This window comes from Grus americana, chromosome 4 (genome assembly GCF_028858705.1).
Source record: "Grus americana isolate bGruAme1 chromosome 4, bGruAme1.mat, whole genome shotgun sequence".
NCBI lineage: Eukaryota > Metazoa > Chordata > Aves > Gruiformes > Gruidae > Grus > Grus americana.
The window spans coordinates 6843977-6866434 of NC_072855.1; the positions used below are offsets into that span (position 1 = coordinate 6843977).

The 22458-nt window shown below is 42.3% G+C and overlaps 1 protein-coding gene across 7 annotated transcripts in view; it reads left to right on the forward strand.

The window, feature by feature from the left end:
* Positions 1 to 14937, forward strand: part of ST3GAL5 (ST3 beta-galactoside alpha-2,3-sialyltransferase 5) — a 30559-nt gene extending 15622 nt beyond the window's left edge. For 2 of the 7 annotated variants that reach the window (XM_054824581.1, XM_054824582.1), the window contains exons 2-7: positions 2710 to 2831; positions 4628 to 4742; positions 6981 to 7324; positions 8737 to 8923; positions 10824 to 10982; positions 12230 to 14937. In XM_054824581.1, the coding sequence (XP_054680556.1) occupies positions 2794 to 2831; positions 4628 to 4742; positions 6981 to 7324; positions 8737 to 8923; positions 10824 to 10982; positions 12230 to 12493 (1107 nt within the window). In that variant the 5' untranslated portion in view covers positions 2710 to 2793 and the 3' untranslated portion in view covers positions 12494 to 14937. The remainder of the gene's footprint in view (positions 1 to 2709; positions 2832 to 4627; positions 4743 to 6980; positions 7325 to 8736; positions 8924 to 10823; positions 10983 to 12229) is intronic. The other 5 variants (XM_054824579.1, XM_054824576.1, XM_054824580.1 and 2 more) reach the window with 3 other exon arrangements.
* The last annotated feature ends 7521 nt before the right edge of the window (positions 14938 to 22458 follow it).

Genomic DNA, 22458 nt, shown 5'->3' on the forward strand with positions numbered 1-22458 from the left:
GCGCAAACTGCCGCGCCACGCCCTGGCTGGCGCCCCGGGTCGCTAGCGTTCCCTCGGCTGCTTCTTATAGGTGTCGGGGGGGGGGGGGGGGGGGGGGGGGGCGCCGTTGCTTTGGCAACGTCCAGGTCTCGTCAGCGGTTCCCGCCAGAGCAGCCAGCTCGTGGCGGATCTGTTCCGCGTCCCTGGCGTTTCCCTGCCTCCGGAAAGTCAGGAAAAACCCGCTGCGCGCCTGGATCCGCCGCTCCGCTGCAGGGCGGGCCGGCACCGGAGCTGCGCTCTTCGGCGACTCGAGTGCTGGGGTCTGATCAGATGGATGAAAAAGCATTGTTTAGGAGTAAGCTGCGTTGTGACAAAGGCCTCCGAATGGGTGCGCAGCTCGGAGAGTCGGTGCAATTAATACGTACAGCTATAGGTGGGTAATTTGAGGCTCTTAGTAGTATTGTAATAACCAAGTTACCAATGTTTGTGGTGTAAGTGGTGAAGTTTTCTAGCAGTAAAACCCAGTAGGGTGAGGTTTTTTGCCTTGCTCTGTTTCATGGGTTATGAGCACTTGTAGGTGATTCTAGAAAGCATCACTTAACTGTTGTCTGCTCTTCAAAGGACTTAAGATGCTGGTGTTGATCTTTTTCTCCTTGTCCCACCCTGTCTCACAATGGTTTGTGGCTTTTGACCTTCTACTGTTGTGTCAGATTTGTCACTGAGAAATAACGTATGACTGTGGAAACAGAGAGAGACTTTGAGTCATCTTCTGGATTAGATATCCCTGAAATTCCAGTGGGCTGGGTTTGAGATCTAGAGGGGACGCTTCTGTCTCATCACTTTCATTCTGGTGTTTAAGAAGGTCAGTTGTTTGTTCAAAACCCCAGTGTTTTCAAGTGGCAATACAGGCTAGTTCAAATGGGTCATACAGCTATATAAAATAAAAGAGAATGTGGAAAATTGTCCCTAGATAAAAGCCTTTCCTTAGCCCTACCTTTTTTTTTTTTTAAAGTCCTTATGACAGAGCTTCTGGCAAGAGAACAGAAGAGTGTGAACATCATTGCAGTAGAGAGCAGAGGAGGTTAAGCACTGAGATCAAAGGGAACTAGTAGGGCTAAAATCCTCCGTTGTGGAGGATCAGACTGCACCCTTCCATGGTTGGCTGATCAGAGGGAGTGCTGCTTCTGGAGATTGTTGAGGCAGGAAAAACCCTTGCCTGTATCCCTTCTCTTTTCAGGGCAAAACCAGCAGGCTCACGTGGGTAGGCTTTGCATGGTGTTTCCGTTTTGGCTCACATCTTTGGTTAGTGGCAGCAGCCTGTGAGAAGTTGATGTGGCAGCCTGCATTTTCCTCTTGAAAATCAGAATTGTGACCAGCAGGTCAAGGGAGGTGATCCTGCCCCTCTACTCTGCTCTTGTGAGACCCCACCTGCAGTACTGCGTCCAGCTCTGGGGACCCCAGTACGAGAGAGACATGGAGCTGTTGGAGTGAGTCCAGAGGAGGCCATGAAGTTGATCAGAGGGCTGGAGCACCTCTCCTGTGAGGACAGGCTGAGAGAGTTGGGGTTGTTCAGCCTGGAGAAGAGAAGGTTCCGGGGAGATCTAATTGTGGCTTTCCAGTTTCTGAAGGGGGCCTACAGGAAAGATGGTGAGGGACTGTTTATCAGGGAGTGTAGTGACAGGACAAGGGGTAATGGGTTCAAGCTGAAGGAGGGTCGATTTAGATTAAATGTTAGAAAGAAATTCTTTACGGTTGGAGTGGTGAGGCACTGGCACAGGTTGCCCAGAGAAGCTGCGGATGCCCCTTCCCTGGAAGTGTTCAAGGCCGGGTTGGATGGGGCTTTGGGCAACGTGGTCTAGTGGAGGGTGTCCCTACCCATGGCAGGGGGGTTGGACCTAGATGATCTTTAAGGTCCCTTCCAACCCAAACCATTCTATGATTCTATGATAAGCATGTTGATAGAAACTCATGGGAGCTTCCAAACAGTAAGCACTGAGATTTGCTTCTTGTTAGCTTACGATCAGTGACTTGCCCGCCTGTGAGGTAGCACTGTGTGTTCCTGCTGGGTTCACAATGTTTGTTGGAGGGGAGCTGCTGCTGTGCACAGAAACTGTCCTTGTGCTGGCAGCCTCCTGGTCCTGCTGACTGCCAAGCAAAATTTCCTGCACGCCCTCTTTGGTGCTTGCTGGTGAAGTTGCTGACCATGTTGTTGGGTCTTCTGAAGAGCTCAGCAGTAGAGTCAGACTGAAGATGAGACAAGTTTGCTTAACTTCAGGGAAATCAGGGAGTTGATTTGAGATGTGGACACCAGTTTTGAGGATGGGATGGTTTGTGCAGGTTCTGCATGCTGGGAGATGTAGATTTTTTTTTTTCCTATCCAGAGTCTAATAATTGCTCAAACAAAATGGTGTTTGACCAAGATCAAACAATAATGTTTGATAGTAACTGATGTAGTTGCAGTTATTAGCCTTTAGGCTTATGAAGAATATACAGACCTATACCTGGCAACACATACATATTTTTAGAATCATGTCCTGGCAGTGCATCTGAAATGAGTGTATTCTTGATCACGAGGAGATCAGGAGCAATTCAATATTCCTGACACAATAACCAAGAATCACAGTCTTCTCTGGGAAGCAGAATAAGTTAACAGTCATTGGATGTCCTGTGAACTTTTTTTGATTCATAAAAAGTTGTGATAAAATTTTTTTTTTTTTTTCCTTTTTACAGCAATGCTGGGTGATAGTAACTCTGGGAAGCTGAAAAGTGATTGTTCACCTCCTGTGCAATGGTGTAAGGTGGCTGCACATAAAGATGAGAAGACCAAGCAGGTTTTTAAAAGGTACTTGCAAGTAAGTGTCATTGTCATGGCAATATAGAGGTCAGTGTCTCTCCCTCTAGCTGGGGCAGTTACTAAAAGGATGCAAAAATCAACGGATGAGATTGCTGCAGGAACTGAATGGAGAATTAGGCACACGGCTTTCCTTGGGGCACCTAAAATGCTTGGAGGAGCCTAGGCTCTCTCATAGTAGTACCTATTTTCCCAAGCCAATGTGAGATCCTAATACTTTACTCGCAAGTATTTCCAATCTTTTTTTTGGTATACAGACAAGTTACAATGTCAAGGCTTTTGTACAGTCTGGTAATTGAAGAAATTGAAGGGCAGTGAGTGTTTAGTGGGTATTTCAGGGAGGTGTCCCCTCATAGTTAAGTTTTTATGAAGAGTTCTGGAATGCTACATCACAAGAATCTTCATTACTTCATTGTTTGTACTCTTAACATCAAATCGGAATTAATGAATGTGTGCTAGTGTACATCCAGAACCATATTTTAAACCAAAAAAACTCACTACTGTCATGTCTCTCTGCCATGTCAATTGTTAGCTCTTAAAGCTTAAAAACCCCAAAGCCAAACTGTTATATCTGCTGGTGTTTTGAGCATCTGAATGGTGCAGCCCCATATGAATCTAGATATACTTGATAAACCTCTGTGGAGGAAAACCAGCCTCATTCACCTCTCTGTGAATCCTGTGTTTCTGCCAGTTAGCTGATTGCCAGGGGTTGCAGCCTAACATGCTAGTTAGGTTGGAGACCCCATATCAGTGCAAAATTTAATCTAGTTAAATCAGATGCAGGAATAGTGCTGCTTTTCCAGTGGCTGCCTTATTTGCGGTACATACTGCAAGTTAAGTGCCAGGATTGTGTCTGTTAGCCTGTATGTTACAAGGCTTTTTAAAAAAAATAAATCTTGGAAGTCTGTATTAACTTCATCTGAAAGAGTTTCAAGAAGCACTGAACACTTAGTAGGTTGTATATTTTTTAAAGACATTTAAACAAACATCCAGTCCTTAGGAAGCCATAGGAAAGGAAAATCAATAATAAAGCTCAGACTACACACTTGAGCAACAACCACAGCTCTGACCAAATAATGATGTAGTTTTTGCAAACCGGTTTAGACATGAAATGAACCAAATGAATATTTGGAGATCAACAGTGAGATTCCTTAGGAATGAGAAATGAGTAGATAAAAATATCGATAGTCTATATTACTGAATTTTAGAGGGTGGGGTTTTTGTTTTGTTTTTTTTCTACGTGTTTTTGGGGATGTACATAACTAAATTAGGCTTCTCGATATAAAACTCAACATCTAAATTCTACATTCTGGCCTGCTAGTGAGTTGAAAGTTTTGCTCGTGAGTGGTGGCCGTTGGCCCAAAATCTTGCAATTTGAACTTCCATCCTTTTTTTTAACTTGCATGAAAATACATATTTCAAAATAGACTTGCCCTTTAAAGTAGGAAAACAAAAGTCACTTTTGGTTTCTGTTTGACCCATCAGAGATGCGTTTAAAATATGAGGCAGGCATAGAACTGCTTAAATCAGTGTCAATGTGCAACATTTTCCTTATCAAAGCATCTATATATGTTCATACTTTCTTGCAGATAGCTCTGACGAGTTGTGAAAGACTTGCAGTGAACAAAGTAATAGCTTTTCTTTTCTTGGTTTTAATCAAATGCAAGTATTCACCAGAAATTCTTCAGCTGTCTTAAATTTGTTTAAAAATACTCATTTAACAGTTGATAGATTGCTGGAAAAAAGATGATTTTTTTTTCCCCTCTCTTACCCCTATACCCTCCTGTTTGTTTTCAGACTTCTTGCACTGTTTGTGGTTGGAGGATGCTTCCTTTATATCCTCAAATTACATTTTGGCCCTGAAGAATGTGACAGAACAAAAATGCCATATGTGGACCTCGATCGTGTAAGGGTTGGTATTTTTAGGCATTTTCTTCACTTGGCTTAAAAAAAGTTATTAATTGACAATATGAGAGTTATAAGGTTCTATAACAAAAAAATAGAATGTTGAAATTATCTTGTGAAGGGAAAATATATTTTGCTTCATTTCATGCCATAGAACTTCTGGTTTTTGATCTTGAGGAGTGACAACAGAAGTGCATAGAGAAATTGAATTTTTAGTGGTAAAATGAGATAACTGTGACTTAAGAATAACATTTGAAACTGGGACAACATATCATCATACTATTGTGTCAGTGCAGATGACACTGGTGATTGATGCAAAAACATTTTTTTTTTTTTTTTTTAAAAAAAGGCACTAAGCCCAACCCATTAAACCACAGGTTTATTTTTACCTAAGCCAGTTTCCTAGTCTGCTTTGCCTTGTAGCTGCTCAGATGTTTTTGGAATCACAGGGCAAATGTTCAGGAGGGTGCAGCTCTTGGTTCATTTCTTTATTTAAGGCAGCAGCTACTTAGTTCAGCTACAGGTTTGCATGTGGCTTTTAGGCTGATGTAGCAGACACCAATAAAGCGCTCTGTTAATTCTTGCTGACATTTCTCTGCCTTTGCTACTTAACCTGTTTGCTCTTTGTAACAGTACTTACGCTGGCTTAGAGTTGTAACGTTTCTGTCTTTGGATGTCTCAATGCTAAGACACAATTTATAGCAGAAGCCCTGATTTAAGATGGTCTCATCTTGACATCGCTGCATGTGCTTTCTCCCCCACCTCCCACCTTCTTCAGTGCACGTTTTTCCCCTTCTGAGCTTCTTTGCATCCCCTTTTCTTCTCATTTCACTTATTTCTTTTCTCAATAACATATTCTTGCTTCCAAAAAACCACCACCTTAACCCAAGCAAACCTAAGAACTGCATGGACTGTGTTTATTGCTGTCTCGTGATTAATTTAGTTTGTGTTCAATGAATGAGACAATAGCATTGCTCTTTGTCTAGTTAGGTAGTAGCCAATTGCAAACAGTTTGGGTCAGCTGTCCAGTGATTGGCATTAATTGTTACTGATAGGAGGCACAACTGTCAGCCTTAAAAATGAGGCTTTTCCAAAGATGGTCTGACTCTTGCTGGCAAAGTACAGCATGGAGTTGCTCAGTCGTGCTTTGCCCAGGAAGAAGTGTGGTATTTATGCCTGGACTTGCAGAGACCTTTATTAATGGTGGCAGAGGCAGTTCTATAGAACAATCCTGTTTAAAAATAAATAAATAAAAGCAGCACAACTTCCCTCCTTGTGCACCCAGATGCACACTTCCCTTTCTTTAACAGTACAGGAGGGGAACTGAGATAGCACTAGGTTTGAATCTTGGCTCTGACCCTTGTGTTTGCTTATGGTTTTTTTTTTATTACAGTGCAGGAAAGACCAGCAGAGATGTATCAGGAAAGAGAACATGCAAAAAGATTTTATCTTAACTGAGAAAAATAGTACCTTTGCTATTTTTCTTCCTTACATCAGATACTGGCTTGCCACTACAGATTTCTAAAAAGCATACATGAATAGTTTTTTGGTTTGTTTTTTTTTTAACGAGACGAATCAATGTGTAGTTTTATCTGACAGCCTAATCTTTTTATGCAGTACAGAACTGTAGTCTTTTATTTTGGTGACTAGTCTTTGAAAGAAGACTTGAAACGCTTCTGTCTTGCATTCCTTTTAAAGTTGTGTTTTAGTCGTTAGCAGTACCACTTCTTCCAGAAGTACTGCTTCATTTTGATTAGTAAGCAAGTCCAGGTTGCCATTTCACACAACTTTTACCCAATGGACGTGTGTCTGGTAAAATCCTACCACAGGCAGGACTCGGGTCACGCATTTGAGCAGCAGAGTAGAATTCCACTTGCTGGCTTGCTGCTGAATTAGGTGGGTAGAAGTACGTCTAGATTTTTTTAATCTATGTTTGTAAGTAACAGTACAAATGTTCCCAAACAGCTCACCTCTTCTAGTAGCCTAATTTATTCTAGAAAAGCTCCTATCCAGATTTAAGTGATTGGATGGAGAGACATTCCTTTGCAGATTTTCACCCTGCACTGGTTAGTATCTGCATTTGAGTGAATGCTTTAAAATGTCTTGTGTTTCCAGGTTTATGCTTTCTTTCTAAACCCCTGTGCTTGCTAAACTGCCAGTGGTCAGTTGGCGGGTTGCATTAAGAGGTCTTCATATGTTCCTGAAGCTGGCTTTCCTGACTGAAATCATGTATGTTTTGTTCTAGAGAGCACAACAGTATGCCAGCGCCGCATTGCAGGAACAGTGCCGGCCTTCTTATGTGAAGAAAGAAATGGGGAAGTTATTTGCAGAGAAATATAGCATGGACATATCTCCCTTTGTAAGAAAAAATATAAATGAAGATGAAGGTTTATTTAAATATGAACCTCCTTTTGGATTTCACAAGTTTGTTGATAAGCTTAAAAATCTCCTTGAACTCTTACCTGAGCATGATTTACCAGAAGATTTAAAGTCAAAACACTGTAAGCGTTGTGTTGTTGTTGGCAGTGGTGGAATTCTTCATGGATCAGAGCTGGGTCACTTACTGAATCAGTTTGATATTGTTATAAGGTATGTATTTTACATTTAAGGATTCCAACTACTTCAACTTTATCTCATGAGCTGACTTTGTTTTTTTAAGGGGAAAGTATCTCCAACATTTATGTAACTCACAGACTATTTCTGAAAATGCTTTTGAGAAATTTACCTGTGACTTGATGGCATTTGGAGTCTTAGGAGCAAAATAAATTGTTGTGTTCACAACACAGGAATTCAGTGTAATTATTTTTGGACTTCAGATAGAAAAAAAACATGGGCAGAAATGAGATAGAAACAAGTGAAATCATAGACAAGTAGACAATCCTGTTTTTATCCATTCATATGTTTAAGCTTTTAGAGGTAGGCTTTAAGACTCACCTCTGCCTTTTCCCCCATGGTTAGCTGGGATGCTTATCTGAAGGATTTTTTTTTTAACAGCTATTTCAAACACCATAAAAATTAGTTGGTGTTTCAGTATAGGGTTTGCTTACACACTGTATAGCACGCTTATCTTTCCTTACCTTTACAAGATCAGTACGTGCTTTCTGTGATTACCCATGTTTTCTTATGTCTGAATTAAATGAATACATGCTCTGTATTCGTGCCTTCTGAACGTTACTGTTTGAACTCTCGTCTGTATTTTGAATCATGTAAAGTCACACATAAATTTAATACAGGCATTTTGCCAAATTGCTTTGTAAACTAAGACTTGATCTGTTAAAAAGGGAAGACTTGATACAGTGAGTCGATATCTCTTATACAAAGGTAAACAAACCTGTTAGCATGTGGAGGGGCAAAGAATTTGCATTCACTGTTCTCTGAAATTGGGGCTGGCAGTGCAAAGGTGACTTTTCTGTTGATATAGCAAAGTTTGTGGGACTTCTGCTGTTCTGCAGAACTGATGGAGCTGCATGATGCTGTTCTTGTCAGCAGTGTGCTAGCATCTGAAATTTTTGGTGAGTTGAAGTGATGTAAACCAACAGGATGCATCACATTGTATTGAAGGGATAATTTGAATGCCTTTCTATATGTAATACCCGTGTGTGTATGTGCATGTGCGTATATATAGATACAAAAAAAAATTGCAGGCAACTTCCTGTGTCTTGTCTTTTCCCTTCTGCTTTTAAGCCTCTCTGAGTTGGCACAAGGCAATCAATGTGAAATTCTGCATTGCTGTTTTAAGTTACTTTTCTATTCAGGCTTCTCTTTGAAGTTTTGCACTTGTGCCAGTTAATCCAGAAATAGAATTGGCTTCCTCTCAAAAATAAGGGATGGATGAGTGTGAGGTGAGGAACATGGAGATACTGAGAAAATGCTGTACTCTGCTCTGTTAAAAATCTGTGGGCCAAATACAAGTTCGTTGCTTAGTGTTTGATGCTTTAATGAGATTGTAACCTGTGTTTATTAAATGCAGTTTCTTTCTGTTGTGGGTTTTTTTTTGTTAGGTTAAATGATGCACCAGTGCAAGGATACACAGATGATGTTGGTAACAAAACTACTATACGGATGACTTATCCGGAAGGAGCCCCCCTTTCTGAACACGAGTATCCTCCTGCTAGCTTGTTTGTGGCTGTTTTGTTTAAAAGTGTTGATTTCAATTGGCTTGAAGCAATGGTAAAAAATGAAACCTTGGTATGTAATGTGGCAGTGTTATGTACCTGTAACTTGTTTTTTTTCTTTTCTAATGCTTAAGAAGCTGGCTGATATGTTACTTCCTGTTTTATTAGACTGAGAATCTTTTGTTTAACTTTGTGGGGTTTTAGCTATGTCTCCTAGTTACAGTAGGTACCAGCATTCATGTCGAAGCCCCATGCTGACAGTAACACTTTTTTTCCCTGCAGATATTGGTGGTTTGTATCAAGCTACAGTGGAATTCGTTTCACGTTAGGTTTAAGTGATTTGTTCAAGTCTGCAGAGTCTGAAACAGAAGTGAGATTTCTGGATGTCAGTCCATTTGGTTTTTTTAACAGCTGCTACAATAGGCATACCTGCGGTTAACGTGTAACTGAAGCATTGTGGTTGTTAGGTCATATTTATCTGTGGTTCCAAAATTAAGAGGTCATTTATTTCTTACTGAATATTTAAAGAAGTGTGGAGATTCCTAGGGAACTGATAGCAGGGCTCCATGTTTCCAAACTCTCTTTAAATTGGTAGTTTTCACCTCTTTCAGTTTGCAGGCAGATAATTTCTTCCTTGCTCTGGTGTTTTTGCTGGTGCAGAGAGCCAGTTTGGGGAACTGATCTGGGAATGGGCATACTGCACAGAGTCCACTGAAGGGCCACAAAGATGCTTAAGGGACTGGAGCATCTCTCCTGCAAGGAAAGGCCAAGAGAGATGGGACTGTTTAGCCTGGAAAAGAGAAGGCTCAGTGGGAAATCTTACTAATGTACATAAATACCTGAGGAGGGTGCAAAGAGGAAGGAGTCAGGCTCTTTTCAGTGGTGCACAGTGACAGGACCAGAGGCAATGGGCACAAACTGAAACACAGGAGGGTCCCTCTGAACATCAGGAAATGTTTTTTGTCTGTGAGGGTGACAGAGCACTGGCACAGGTTGCCCAGGGAGGTTGCCATCCTCGGCGATATTCAGAAGTCATCTGGATGTGGTCCTAGGCAGCCAGCTCAGGTGTCCCTGCTTGAGCAGGGTTGTGGACCACTTGACCTCCAGAGGTCCCTTCCAACCTCAACTACCTAGTGATTCTGTGAACTGAAAACATCTCCTTTCAAACACTAGGCTTCTGGTTGGATCAGCTCTATGCAGGCATTGGTACTTAGTAAACTTGTTCAGAGCACATGACCATGGCAACCTAGATTTGATCAGTTTAAGCTGCTGTAGAGTTGTAGGTTAGGGTAGCAATAAGCCTGTTTAAAAAATATAGGTCTATGTTGCAGCTATGTAAGTTATCATTTGCTTAGTGTTATGCATTATATGGAAAGATTTGTAAAATGAGCCTGATTTAGTGTTGTTTTTTCCATTAGCATGCTAATTGACTGCAAGTGCCATGAGATCAGAATCTAGCTTGCTGAATCTTGTGTAAATCCTCTTTTGAAGTGTTGCATTTATCACTAGGTGGATGCTGTCAAACAACAGCTGTTCACTTCAAAGCCTGAGTAAAATTGTTTTAAGTCCAGTGCTTGCTTCAGAATGCCTGGATAATGTTTGTGGAAAACTGTGATTCCCTTTCCCATTTCTTTAAATAGTGCTGCCTGCTCACTTGTGCTGGGGAAGGTCCAAAGAACCTTGTGGATTCTGGTGGATATGTTGACTGATTAAACACAAAGTGCAGTCACATATTCAGAATAAACAACTTCCACCTGCTATCCTCTCTGGAATTCAAAATACTTAGAAGGTTTTTCGTGTTTCAGATCAGTCACTTGAGGTGTACGCTGGTATTTCTGAATCCACTTTAACTATAAACTGTTTCTGGAATTTCTCAGCATCACTGATGAATTCTACAACTTGTGTACTGTCTGCCATATACTTTGCAGTCTCAGAGTTTGCCTTTGCTGAACTATTTTTTTTCTTTCTCTTAGCCTCTGTGGGTGCGACTCTTCTTTTGGAAGGAGGTTGCTGAGAAAATTCCTTTTACATCAAAGCAGTTTCGGATTCTGAATCCAGTCATCATTAAAGAGACAGCTTTGGACATTCTGCAGTTCCCTGAACCTCGATCAAAATTCTGGGGTTGGGATAAGGTAAGAAGCTTCCTTTTTAGGAGGAGGAGACTATAAAATACAAACTAAAACAAGAAACTGAAAAAAGTTTTGGGCTTTTCCTTCAATATAGTTTCTCTGTGCAATTTCAGAGCTGGTCTCAAGTAATGGGGAAATTAATGTGCTCTCAAAGGACTCTTGCATTTTCTTGTGTAAAATCAAAGTAGGATTCAGCTCACCTTTTTAGATGAGGTATTATGCCTGTGTACGCTGACAGGAAATGGCCTGTTTTACAAAGACTTCAGATGCAGTGAGACATAAATACATTCCAGTAAGTGTGTTCACTCGCATGTCATTGTGGCTGGTGTTAAATATTCAAAACACACATTTGATGTATGTTAAGTGTGTTAAGAGCAGCCCTGTTAAGTCAAACCAGCAATCGCCTACAGGTAGATGTGTCTCTGGTTGCGGGGAAAGCACAGAGAGTATGGAAACCAGGCCAGTGTAAAACAACCTTCCACCTGTTGGAACTGCTGTGTATGCTAATGTGCTCATAGCAACTGATGGGTATATCCTCCCTCTGTCCTTTGCTCCAGCAATAGTATGGAGTGATGAATTGCTCAGTTTTAATTATACACTGCATTTTTGTTATTGTAATTATTTGTTCCAGAAATTGGATGTCACTAGTTCTCTTAAACTATGAAAAAATACTGAATAACCATCATCTTTTTATGTTTTGTGTGAAAAAATGTAATGGTAGTGTTATTGCACAAATGTTTGAAGGATCTTTTCACATTTATTTATAAAAATAACGTAACATACCAAGCTACCTATCTTCTAGTTGTATTGTAGTATACTTGTCTTGTTCATGGGTTATTCAGTGAAGAAAAGTTATGTTATGAAGAATACTGTTACAGAGCCTGTTGCTCAAGACTGAAGTAAGCATACATCACAAAATGTCCAGTTTAACTGCGTGTCAGGAGTTTTTTGAGTGTTTGGAGCGAGGATTTGCTTGTAGTTTAACTACATAGTAATAGGGCATCTTGCCTTCACAGAAAGAAATTTAGAGTTGACAACCAACAACTCAAGTTGTATTAGTATTTGGCCCTGAAGGTTTTAGTTTTACTTGATAATTTAATTTAGTTTTAGTTTATTTTTAATTGATTAATTGATAAGAGTTTTAAATAAGGAGAGCAAATAGACAAAGCCATTGAATTTTGTAAAGTGTTTATAAAACTGGCAAAGGAGAATATATTTGAATTCAGCAGGCTTCTTTCCTCCCTCTTTAGAATGTACCTACAATTGGGGTCACAGCAGTTGTTCTGGCCACGCATTTATGTGATGAAGTGAGCTTAGCAGGATTTGGATATGACCTCGATCAGCCCAGCACACCTTTGCACTATTACAATAACCTCTGCATGGCTGCCATGAACGGACAAACTATGCACAATGTGACGAGTGAAACAAAATTCCTGCAAAAACTGATCAAAGAAAAAGTTGTCAAAGACCTTACTGGTGGGATACATTGTGAATTCTGCAGCAAAGACAGCTAGTGATTGAAGTGCGGCATGGTTTGGATTTGTTAAATTTCCAGAGGTTCAGCTGGAACAACCTTTCACTGTTTTAAGTAGTTCTTTAAAATATATGTAGAATGGACATGGAATCCCCGCTGCCTTTTTTAATGTCAAGTTCAATTTGTTGGACTCTCAGATTTATTTTGAGGTCAGATTTTACTTTGCACATTTTTGTGGATAATTATGTAAATACAACTTGGAAGGAGATCCATTTAAAATATTTAATGTTTTAAGTTGTCTGAAGAAAAGCAGATTTTTTTGTTGTTGTTGTTGTTTTCAGATGTACGTGGTGCACACAATGCTAGCCTGAGTTGTCTAACAGCATACAAGAGTTATTTTCCACAGGACTACTATCTTTGTCGATCAAGTTCTTAGTGTATGACTCCTTTTCCTGCATAACATGAAAAGATAGGCATATGCTTCTCAAGTTTTTCATTTCTTGCAACTTGAGCGTCGTGTTTCCCCCTTAAATATTTATATTCTTTTGGTTTTGTGCTAATATTTTTTGGGGGTGGAGGAGGAATGTGGGAGTGGAGATGAAGGAAAAGGGACTGTTGTGGCAACAACTGAATAGTAAGTACTTTGGTGTTCATGATTGATATTAAAATCATTCATACATTAATGTATTGGGTTAGAATCCTGCTTTATCATGAGGCATGTTTGGGACCAGGGCACACTATAAAAGGATTTAGCTGGTAGGAGACTTAGACCTGAATCAGATCTTTTGTCATTTCCATTCCTTAAGACCCAGATAAATATTTCTAACTAGTTGATTTGCAGTAAAGTTCAGCTATCCCAATTAAAGAAGTGGCATTAATACAAAATCTGCCCCTCCCTTTTTTATAAGAATGACCTGAGAATTGCAGGTTCTATAAAGCACTAGTTTGTGTAAATCTTCTATTTAGCAATAATAGAATCTATGATTAGGCTAAAATTTCCATTTACTTTATGATCCTTCAGTAATTAATTACAGATACCGTAACCTTAATAGTTTACAATGATGATAACCCTTATGAACTCTAGTGTTGACTGTTTAGTTGAGGGAGAGGTAGAGTTGTTGGTTTTCCCAGATCAGCTTTTCAGTCAGCAGTTGGGTGAATGTGTATAAGTTAAGAAATCATTTTGAGAAAGTAGTGTGATCTAGTAGCAAGCTAAATTGCTGCTGAAAGCAGCATTCTTTAAAAAAAAAAAAAAGCTATAAATATATGTTCTTGTGACTGGAAGTCAGTGCATTGCAAAGAAACTGGACTATGCAGATCTGCAAGCAGGTTTTGGTTGTCATTTTCGTTTCATTACTAGTAGAGTAGTAGGTATGACTGTGTGCACCGAGTAGTGTTACTCAATCTACAGCACAGGAAAAATGCTTTCTCTGGCAATGAAAGCTTGTTAGCAAATTGATCAAAGGTTCGCCTAGAAACATTGTTCATAGTCATGGACTCTCCACATGGTGGACATTCCCACGTTGTTTTTTGTTACAGGCTAAGATATGAATGTAGTTGTAGTTTTAAATTTTCAAAATGCTAATGTGGGAAAGCAAGATTAGGGTGGCTGGGTTTTTTTATATTTATTTTTAGTTTTGGTTTTGTGGGGTTTTTTATGGAGAGAAGTTCTAACGAATGATAATGTAGGAATGTAGGAGCAGCAGACTGATTCTGGCTATTATACTAAAAGGCAATAAAATGACATCAGATAAGAAAGCATAACTCTGAAGAAAGTTGTAGACCTCATCTTTTGTAAGTCCCATGTGTCTACATGTCCTTGAAAGCCAGTTGTGGATTGTGAGCAAATTTGAAAATCAGATTCTTGTCTCTGGCACTGTTTGTGTACATAGCAATAATATTAATCTAACTTCTCTTCCATGAAACACATTAATTTTTGTACTAGCAATAAATTTCTAGTCTATATTTTTCTTGTAAGTATAATAATTATATTTAATTTAAAAATATTTCCTGCGCAAAGTTTTATACAGATAGGCTTTTAGTTAATATATTAAAATGCTGTAATTATTTTCTCCTGGTATTTAAACTGGAAGCAAAGTACTTTAATTTCATTTGGTATTAGTGAAATTTTGGAAGATTTCAGAACATGTGTGTTCGGAGGACATCCTGAATACACCGAAAGTACGTGTTTCAGAGCACTTGGTCCTTCACCGGTTTGCTTTACTCAGTAACTTAAAAATAATCAGTTGATTAACATAGATGCTGATGGGTTTTGGAGATGCTCTATTTACTGTCAAATTCTCAAATTATGTTGACGTAGGATTAGATTGTTTTGCCACCAGTTTTATGGCTTGTGATAAAACATTGTTCTCTGTGGTAGTGTATACTGTGTTGAATATGCCTGCACAGACTCGACCATCCGTGAAACGGCAGCAAAGTTCAGGTTGCAAAAAGCAATAAACTGATGAAACCACTTTCTACTTATGTATTTGTCTCACAGTTTGCAATTTGTTCTGCGTCCTTTATTAAGGATTTTATGTGTCTTACTGGTCCAGTTGAAACTCTTGATGCAATCCCAGGTACTCAAGAAGAGAGGAGTTAGTGGCTGATGATGAGTCTTTCTCCTTTTGTTTGTGCCTTTTTAATACCTGTCAGTAGAGTTATATCTCTCTGGTGCCTGGAAGAGAGAATCCATCTCAATGCTGACTAATGTGGATGAGAATATTTCAGACTGGGTTACAGCACTGGCCTTAAAGTCAAGGGTGTGTGTCCTTCGATAGTGGAGACAGACCGCAGCTTCTGCTCTGTGCTTCAAGTCCTGCTGGAGGTGAGATAAGAACAAAAACTGTGCGTGTCTGTGTTGCTGTGTCCCAGATCTTATGCTTTGCAAAGAATCTGCATCATCCCTTGTAGATGTGCCTTAATGGTGTCTGTTTAAAAACTCAACAAAGAATTTGGGAGCGGTGATAAAGCCATTGTGCTCTACATCAGAATTTCTCTTTGTAACTCTCCTCTTTGCCTAGGAGCTGTCACAGTTCTGTGTGTCTGACCTGTTCCAATGCTGAATTTGTTTCATGGTTCCTGTGCAGGGAACGTAGCTTCAACTTTGTCCTCCCTTGGATTTAGAGCGGTTGTTAAATACTTGCATTATCTGTTATGCTTTAGTCTTTCAGGTGAGATAAGCATAAATTCTCTGTTAGGACTGAACAATTCTGAAACCGTTTTGAAGATTTAGATAACTTGTGAAGGTTTTTTTATTCTTTCAATATGTTCAGATTTGTATGGCCACTTACGGAATAGCAAAAGAGATGAACAGCATCTGAACTTGGAAAAGTGCCATGGGTAAGGTTACGATTTGTTTCTTATGATGCCACAAACATGTGCCAGAGTTGCAGGAGGAGACATATAGAGCTGTTTGGGTGCACAGTGGGAAAGAGCCAAAACAGGTGGTTGTGGACCACAGTCAGTGACTGGTTGACACTGGAACCGGATGTTTAGCATGTAGGGTTGTATGTTGAGATGCTGACAAGGAACCAAAGAGCATTTCAGCCTCTTCAGTGGATGGATGTGCACTGATAGCTTGGGCTCTCGTGCTGTGGTCGGAACTCCAGCAGGAGATGGGAGGGGATCAGAGGAGGTGGCTGTGTAGCATGAGTGTGATGTCTGCCTGTTGCCAAGGGCAGATGAAGGAAGAGCTCGTGCACTTCTGTTAAGACTAGCACAGATGCGATGCTGTGACTTCCTTCCTCCAGCCTGCCAGCAGCAAGGTTTTATACAAATACTTGATTTTACCAGCACCTGGATCTTGCCCTTTGAAATTTCTGTGGCCTGGGAAGGCTGTTGCCTTTCCTAATTTCAAACATACCTAAGGTGATGGTATTCTACGTAGCTCTCATTAAATAAATCCAGGATATACATGCTGACAAACATTTGTGGCTGTCATCTAAAATGAAGGCTCTGTTTCCTGGCGAAGAACAACCTTGACCATGTTTTAAAAACAAAAAGTCCAGCAAAATCCTGCCTGTTGGGGTTGAGATTATGACCAACTCCAGTAAAACTGGAGAATATGATGATATTTAAAAATGCTACTGCTGAGAAGCTAGGTGCTGCTGAAGAAACCATTGCCTGAAGTGACATATGACCAGATCCAAATACAAATTAAAGGATGGAGGAATATGAAGAGGGACAGCTGAGCCCAGCTGTGAAATGCAACCCATTTCTTCTGCAGCCACCTAAATCTGGAAATGTTTACCTTCTTGCCACGGCACAGATCTTGACTGGAAAGTTCCCAAAGCCCTAGGAGTTATGTTTGTAGACAAATGTAGGTACATCCCAGTCACAATAGGTTTGAGCGGTTTGGCATCAACGTTGTCGCATGTTTCATAAGGTGTTGGAAGGTAGGTGACCCACTCCTCAGGTCCCCAAGGGGCTGTTAAACCATACCTAAAACTCTGTGTATCTCTAATCGCATTTGAGGCACACAAAAAGTGCTTTTCTTGCTACACAGTCTCCTGCATTCTCTGTCTTCATGGCTATTTTCTTTGTTTTCCCTAAAACAACCCCGTGAGCAGGGACTGAAGCACCCACCCGCGTGCCCACTGGTGGTGTGGATCACAAACTTTGGTATCGAGTGTTCGTCTGCATTTCAGCATGTCCCTGAAGGGGGTGTGTGTGTGTGTTGCAAGGTGAGCGCTTTTACTGTTTGACTAAAACTTCTCACATTTTACACAGATACCATCCTCCCCACCGTTCCTGGGAAGAAGCCGCAGTGGCTCATGGATCTCTGCTGCTCTGTGTATCACTGGTGACAGACCTGTACGTTGCTGTGAGGGAATCATCCTCCTCCTCAAGCTCTGCCTTTATTCCTCGCTCCACTCTGTATAAAGCTTGTTGCTCCTGTGTGCTAAAAGCAACAAGACACTTTTTAATTAAAAAAAACATACAACAAGATGCCTTCCTTGAAGCATGACAAGGCGTGGTCATCTTTTGGTGAGGGCCTGGTTCCTCACAAGCTGGTGTTCAAACTTTTATCATGTATGACTGATTCTTGTAGGGTCATGACGCTGTCAGTGGCAGCTCTGATGGTCAAGGTAGGAGACAGGCGTTAAATCAACTGTGCTATGACAACTGTGGTTTGTGTTGATATCAGGGTGGGGAGCAGAGAGCCAGTGCCTGTAGGTTTTGTTAATCTTTCAGCTACCTGCCTTTTCCAACTGATTTACCTTTTTCTTCTTGCCCAAGCGCTTGTGCATCACCTCTTTGTGGTTTAACAAAAAAACCCCTGTGATTGAATCTTGACTGAAATTCTCATACCTGTTCACACTTGCATTTTCCAGCCTGTGAACTGGAATTAGAGCTGCTCATGCTTTGGGAGGGTTGAGCAGGCCTGAACGTAGGTGGTTTACTTCCCTCTGGGGTCATCTTGTCTGGTCATTCATTTCCACAGCCTACTTCTCTTGTGCTCAGGCCAAAACCAACTTGTTTCCAAGCTCCTACATATGCCTTTGAGGAGAACAAAGCCTTCTTGTTCAGCGCAGCCACTCCTGCTCCCTCCTCCTGGGCAGCCAGGAGCCCTGGCCTTTGGAAGGAGGTACTTCCAGTTGTACAGGATGGCAGCAGTCAGGCACTGGAGCTGCTGGTTGGAAGGGGCTGCCAAGGAACAGGAACATGATGGGCAAGTTGCAGAAAAACAAACTTTTTTTTTCCCATCTTTCCGACAAAGGAAAACTAGAAATACAAACAGGTGCTGCCGTGCTAAACATTGCATGCTTCCTTCTCAGTGGTCTTTGTTTTCCTGTTGTAGCTAAAAGAATTATTCTGTAGCTCAAGAAAGTCTTGAGTGCCCGCTTGAGCCTTTAGTATGTAAGTCAGGCCTGAGAGGGAACCAGAAACCAAGATTCCTTGCAAATTTCTCCCTTTCTCCAGCACATTTCTACCAGATCTCAGCTTTAAAAAACACACACACACACACCCCAACAAACAAAAAAACCCCCAAACAAACAAAAAAAAATCCCCCTCCCAACCACATTTTGCATAAGCTGGAGTTACTTCCCCACCCCCTCAGGCTGAGTTAAAGATGAGAGGACCTGGTGGAGCTGATAGGGCAGCTGCAAAGGAGTTTTTCCTCTGCAAGAGCTGGATTGTTGCTCATGGGTTTTTTTCCCTTGCCTCCCTTTTGGTTCTGCCTCCTTTATTTTAGGCCATCAATATGTTTTAGGTTTGGTTTTTTATGCTGTTTTACTCCTTTCTCTGCCACCTTGCTTACTCCTGTGTGCCCTGCTGGGCTGCAGTGTCTCTTTGGCCTCTTCCTGAGGGTGACCAGCTGGAGAAGTTCAGGTGGAAATGGTTTGTGCCCAAGGGATGCAAAGGCATTTGCTGTGGGGTTACCTGCAGGAAAAGATCATGACATGGGTCCGGGGCAATTTTATGACCCATTTGTGCTGCTCTGCCCAGGACAGAGGTTTGCAGGTTACCATAGTTGCTCATATGCTTTTTTTTTTAATGCAAAATCTTCAAAAAGAGTGAAGGGTTGGTTTGTTCTAGCAGTTGAGTATCAAGATTACTGTAAGTGTTTTCAGTCTTATGGCTGGGTGGAGAGGTCTAGGGTTATTTTTAAGCAAGTCCTTTCCTGTTGATAGAGGCAGTTAATCAGGACAGATCACGGCTTAGCTCAAAACCCCATGGGGGTTTCCTTCTGCGTCACGAGGGTCTGAAGCCTGTCACTGCTTCTCCTGTCTGGTTTTATTGGGTTTGATTTCTAAGTCTACTTTTTCCCCCCACATGGCTTTTCCCTCGTTTCACCAGCCAGCAATTTGTGCTGACTTGTCCCCTGCTCTGCCTGCTTCTCAGAAGTGGGTGGATGAATGTCGGTTTGTAGCTCTGCAGCTTGGGGAGGCACTTGGGGGTATCCTGGGCTGGACCCCCCTGCTGCAAAGGGACAATCCCAGCCATTGCCTATAACGGCTCATGCTGCATTAGAAATGTCAATGACTTTTGATACCTGGGTACCAGAAGAGATGTCCCCATGCCTGACACCAGATCCGGGGGCTCACAGATAAGAGATGCTGAATTTTACGCCGTGGTACAAAAGCAAATGCAGTGAAGTGGTCCGTGACAGCAGCGCCAAGGAGGGCTCCCTGCGGTCAGTAAATGCAGCTTGGGCTTTTCTTGCAGCCGAGCCTGAGGCAAGCATTTCCCATTTGCAGGAGGGCTGGAGATGAGAAGCGGGCGCGTAGCCCCATCTAGTGCTTTGGCATCATTCGTGCTGCTAAGCTGAGATGTGCACAGGCTGCGGCCGAGGTCCTGCTCCAGCTGCAATGCACCCTTTCGAAGGATCAAAGCAGGAAAAAAATCCTTTACCACTGATGCAACACGGGTGTGCTGGGTGTTGGAAGGTAAAGCCTGAAGTGAAGGCCGTGGGAGTGAACTGTTTTCCTTGCTTGACACGCAAGTGGAGCTTGAAATAAGGACTTGTATCCCCTGGCTGAGTGTTAAATACCATCGGTTGTCAGCCCAACCACAGTGCAGCAAAGGATGCAACCCAAGGTTACAAATATCACCCTGCACCCAGGTCTGCCGCTTTCCAAGAGGTACCAAAGTGTGTTGGTTTTTTTGTGGTTTTTTTTTTTAAATGGATAATGTTTTCTTGGATTGTAAATTCAGTTTCACCTGTGTAGCTGTGAACATAGCAAAACTTGTGTCTAATAATATTTATAAATTTTCTTTCCTCAAAGTCTTCATCGGTGGTCCAAGAGCTAGACCAAGATGGGGATATCTGAGAGCTGCTAATGGACCTGGGTGTCTGGCTCTGTGCCCCTGTGTCCTTTGTCCATAATAAATCAGTCTAAATCAGGCATCCTAAAGAGAGCTGAGAGCACGGGGGAGGTGGAAGATGGGTCATAGAGCTCTTAGGAGGGGTGTAAAGTGACATCCAATGCATGTGGTGATGGGGCTTTCTCCCTGTCTTGTAGTGGGTTTGTGTGTGATGTTTGGTAGCTCACCCAGAGATAAGCCCATTTCTCTACAGAAATATTTCAGCGGGTGGTGTCTGCTGGCGTGGAGCATGTTCTCAGAGCTAGCAAGGTGTGGACCCAAGGGCACAGCTGTAGCAAAGCCATCTGAAGAGTTGGGACCTGCTGGAGGGAGGAGAGCTGATGTCCCCATTCCTACTCACCGTGTCGCCACTCTGTGCCCCCACAGAGACAAGCGTGTGTCCTCTGAGCAGAGCATCACACTCTAGTGCTGGTGGCCAGGATACAGCACCAGTCCTGGATCTACTGCCTGCACCTGGAGAAAAATAATTGTGGGTTTTAACACCCCGTATAGAGGTATTTAGGTTTGTCCCTCCTTTATTTATTTTTCTTCCTATGGTGGTTGCAGGGGAAATGGGTGGGACAGACCACTTAGTGATTTGACATGCTTGTATTTTATTCCCTCCCTCTAATGTTTAAGAGCATTTGGGAAAAGGGAATTTCTTCTATTTCCTCAGCCCAGTCTAGCATCCTGAGGCCTGGAAGGGGCAGGTTGGGGAGTGTTTCCAGGTTGTGAGGACAGTGAAATTCACTGCTCAGCTGTGACACTGCTGCTCCACGCACCAGCAGTGCAGAAGGAAAAGCTCGCTTTGTGTTTGAGGTCGGTGAAGATAGAAGTGTGGAGCTTGCCTGCCATGGCAGAAACTCATCAGACCTCTTCAGAACAGTCCAAAAAATACCACAGCCTTTACCAGAAACCCTGAATTTCTGAGGGTCCAGCGCAGTATTTTGGAGATAAGTCAAGGTCTCTGCCACCTCCTGCCCTGATCCTGCTTTGTGCTGCTTCTGAAGAACCACCTCATGGTCTCAATCAGCCAGATCTGGTGGTCCTTCCCCACGTGTGGAGGAGTCTTCTTGCTTCCCTCCGTAAGCTCAAGCCTCTCCCCTGCTCTGGGAATTACGGTGTTGGTCGCCGTGTCACGGAGCAGCAGAGATGCTGCGGTGCTGAGCTGCCTCCATACCACCTTGCAGGGCCTTTTGGAAGGCAGATGCCCCAAGTGCAGCCCAGCATGGGGCCCTTTCCCAGGCTCAGGAATGAGCTCTCCTTTGTACACAGCGTAATTGGCCCTTGGCTTAGCGATTGCACCCATGAGCCCTGCCAAAATAACCTCAAAAGGGGTCTCAGCCCTTTGGCTGCTAACCTGAAGCCCTGGCTATAGTTGGAGGCAGAACCATGGGCTGCCCAGATGATCCATTCTCTGGGATTCACAAAGCACTGGGCTTTGGCATCATTTGAAGGAATCCCCCCTGTATTTTATTTCCTTCCAGCATGAGAAAGTGGAAGAAGGCACTTGAGACAGGTTTTATGATGCATCTTCGTTCCTCTGGATGTAGGAGAACATGGTCAGGGTTACTGATGCCTCCTGCTCCAGCCTCCATGGACATACAGGCTGTTGCTCACAATTCCCAGAGGTCTGTAGGCAGCAGGAATCTTCTGGATCTGAGGTAAGCTGAGATTTACCTGCATGAGGAAAGTCGGGGCAGCCATAATGGACAGAACAATAGTGATGCGTGTAAAATCCTCAGCAGCCCCAGCTCTAACCCAGGACACCGGGAATCGTGCTCAAGTTTGTTCCTCGCTTTGAAGTATGTAATTAATGAGCCAGAGCGCATCTGAGTCCTGATGCCTCTCTGTGTGAGATGGTTTCAGCAGATTGCTAATGCTACAGGCAAATGGGAAGGATATCAGGACAGCCCTGGGAACAATCTGAGTCCATGAGTTTGTAGTGAGTCATGCTTGATCTGTCTTGATCTGTCATGGATGCATCTCCTGTGTTAGGTACTCACAGTGAGGGCTGTTCAAGAGAAGACTTGAAATCAATAGTATTTCCTAGTTCTCTGCTGTGAAGTTGCCACAGAGGTAATTTAGGACTTCATCCAAAGCCCGCTAAAATGCAGAGGCTCATTGATTTCAGTAGGCTTTGGACCAAGACTGCGAGGAGCCAACTTTGCAGAGCAGTAGAATGCTCCCAAC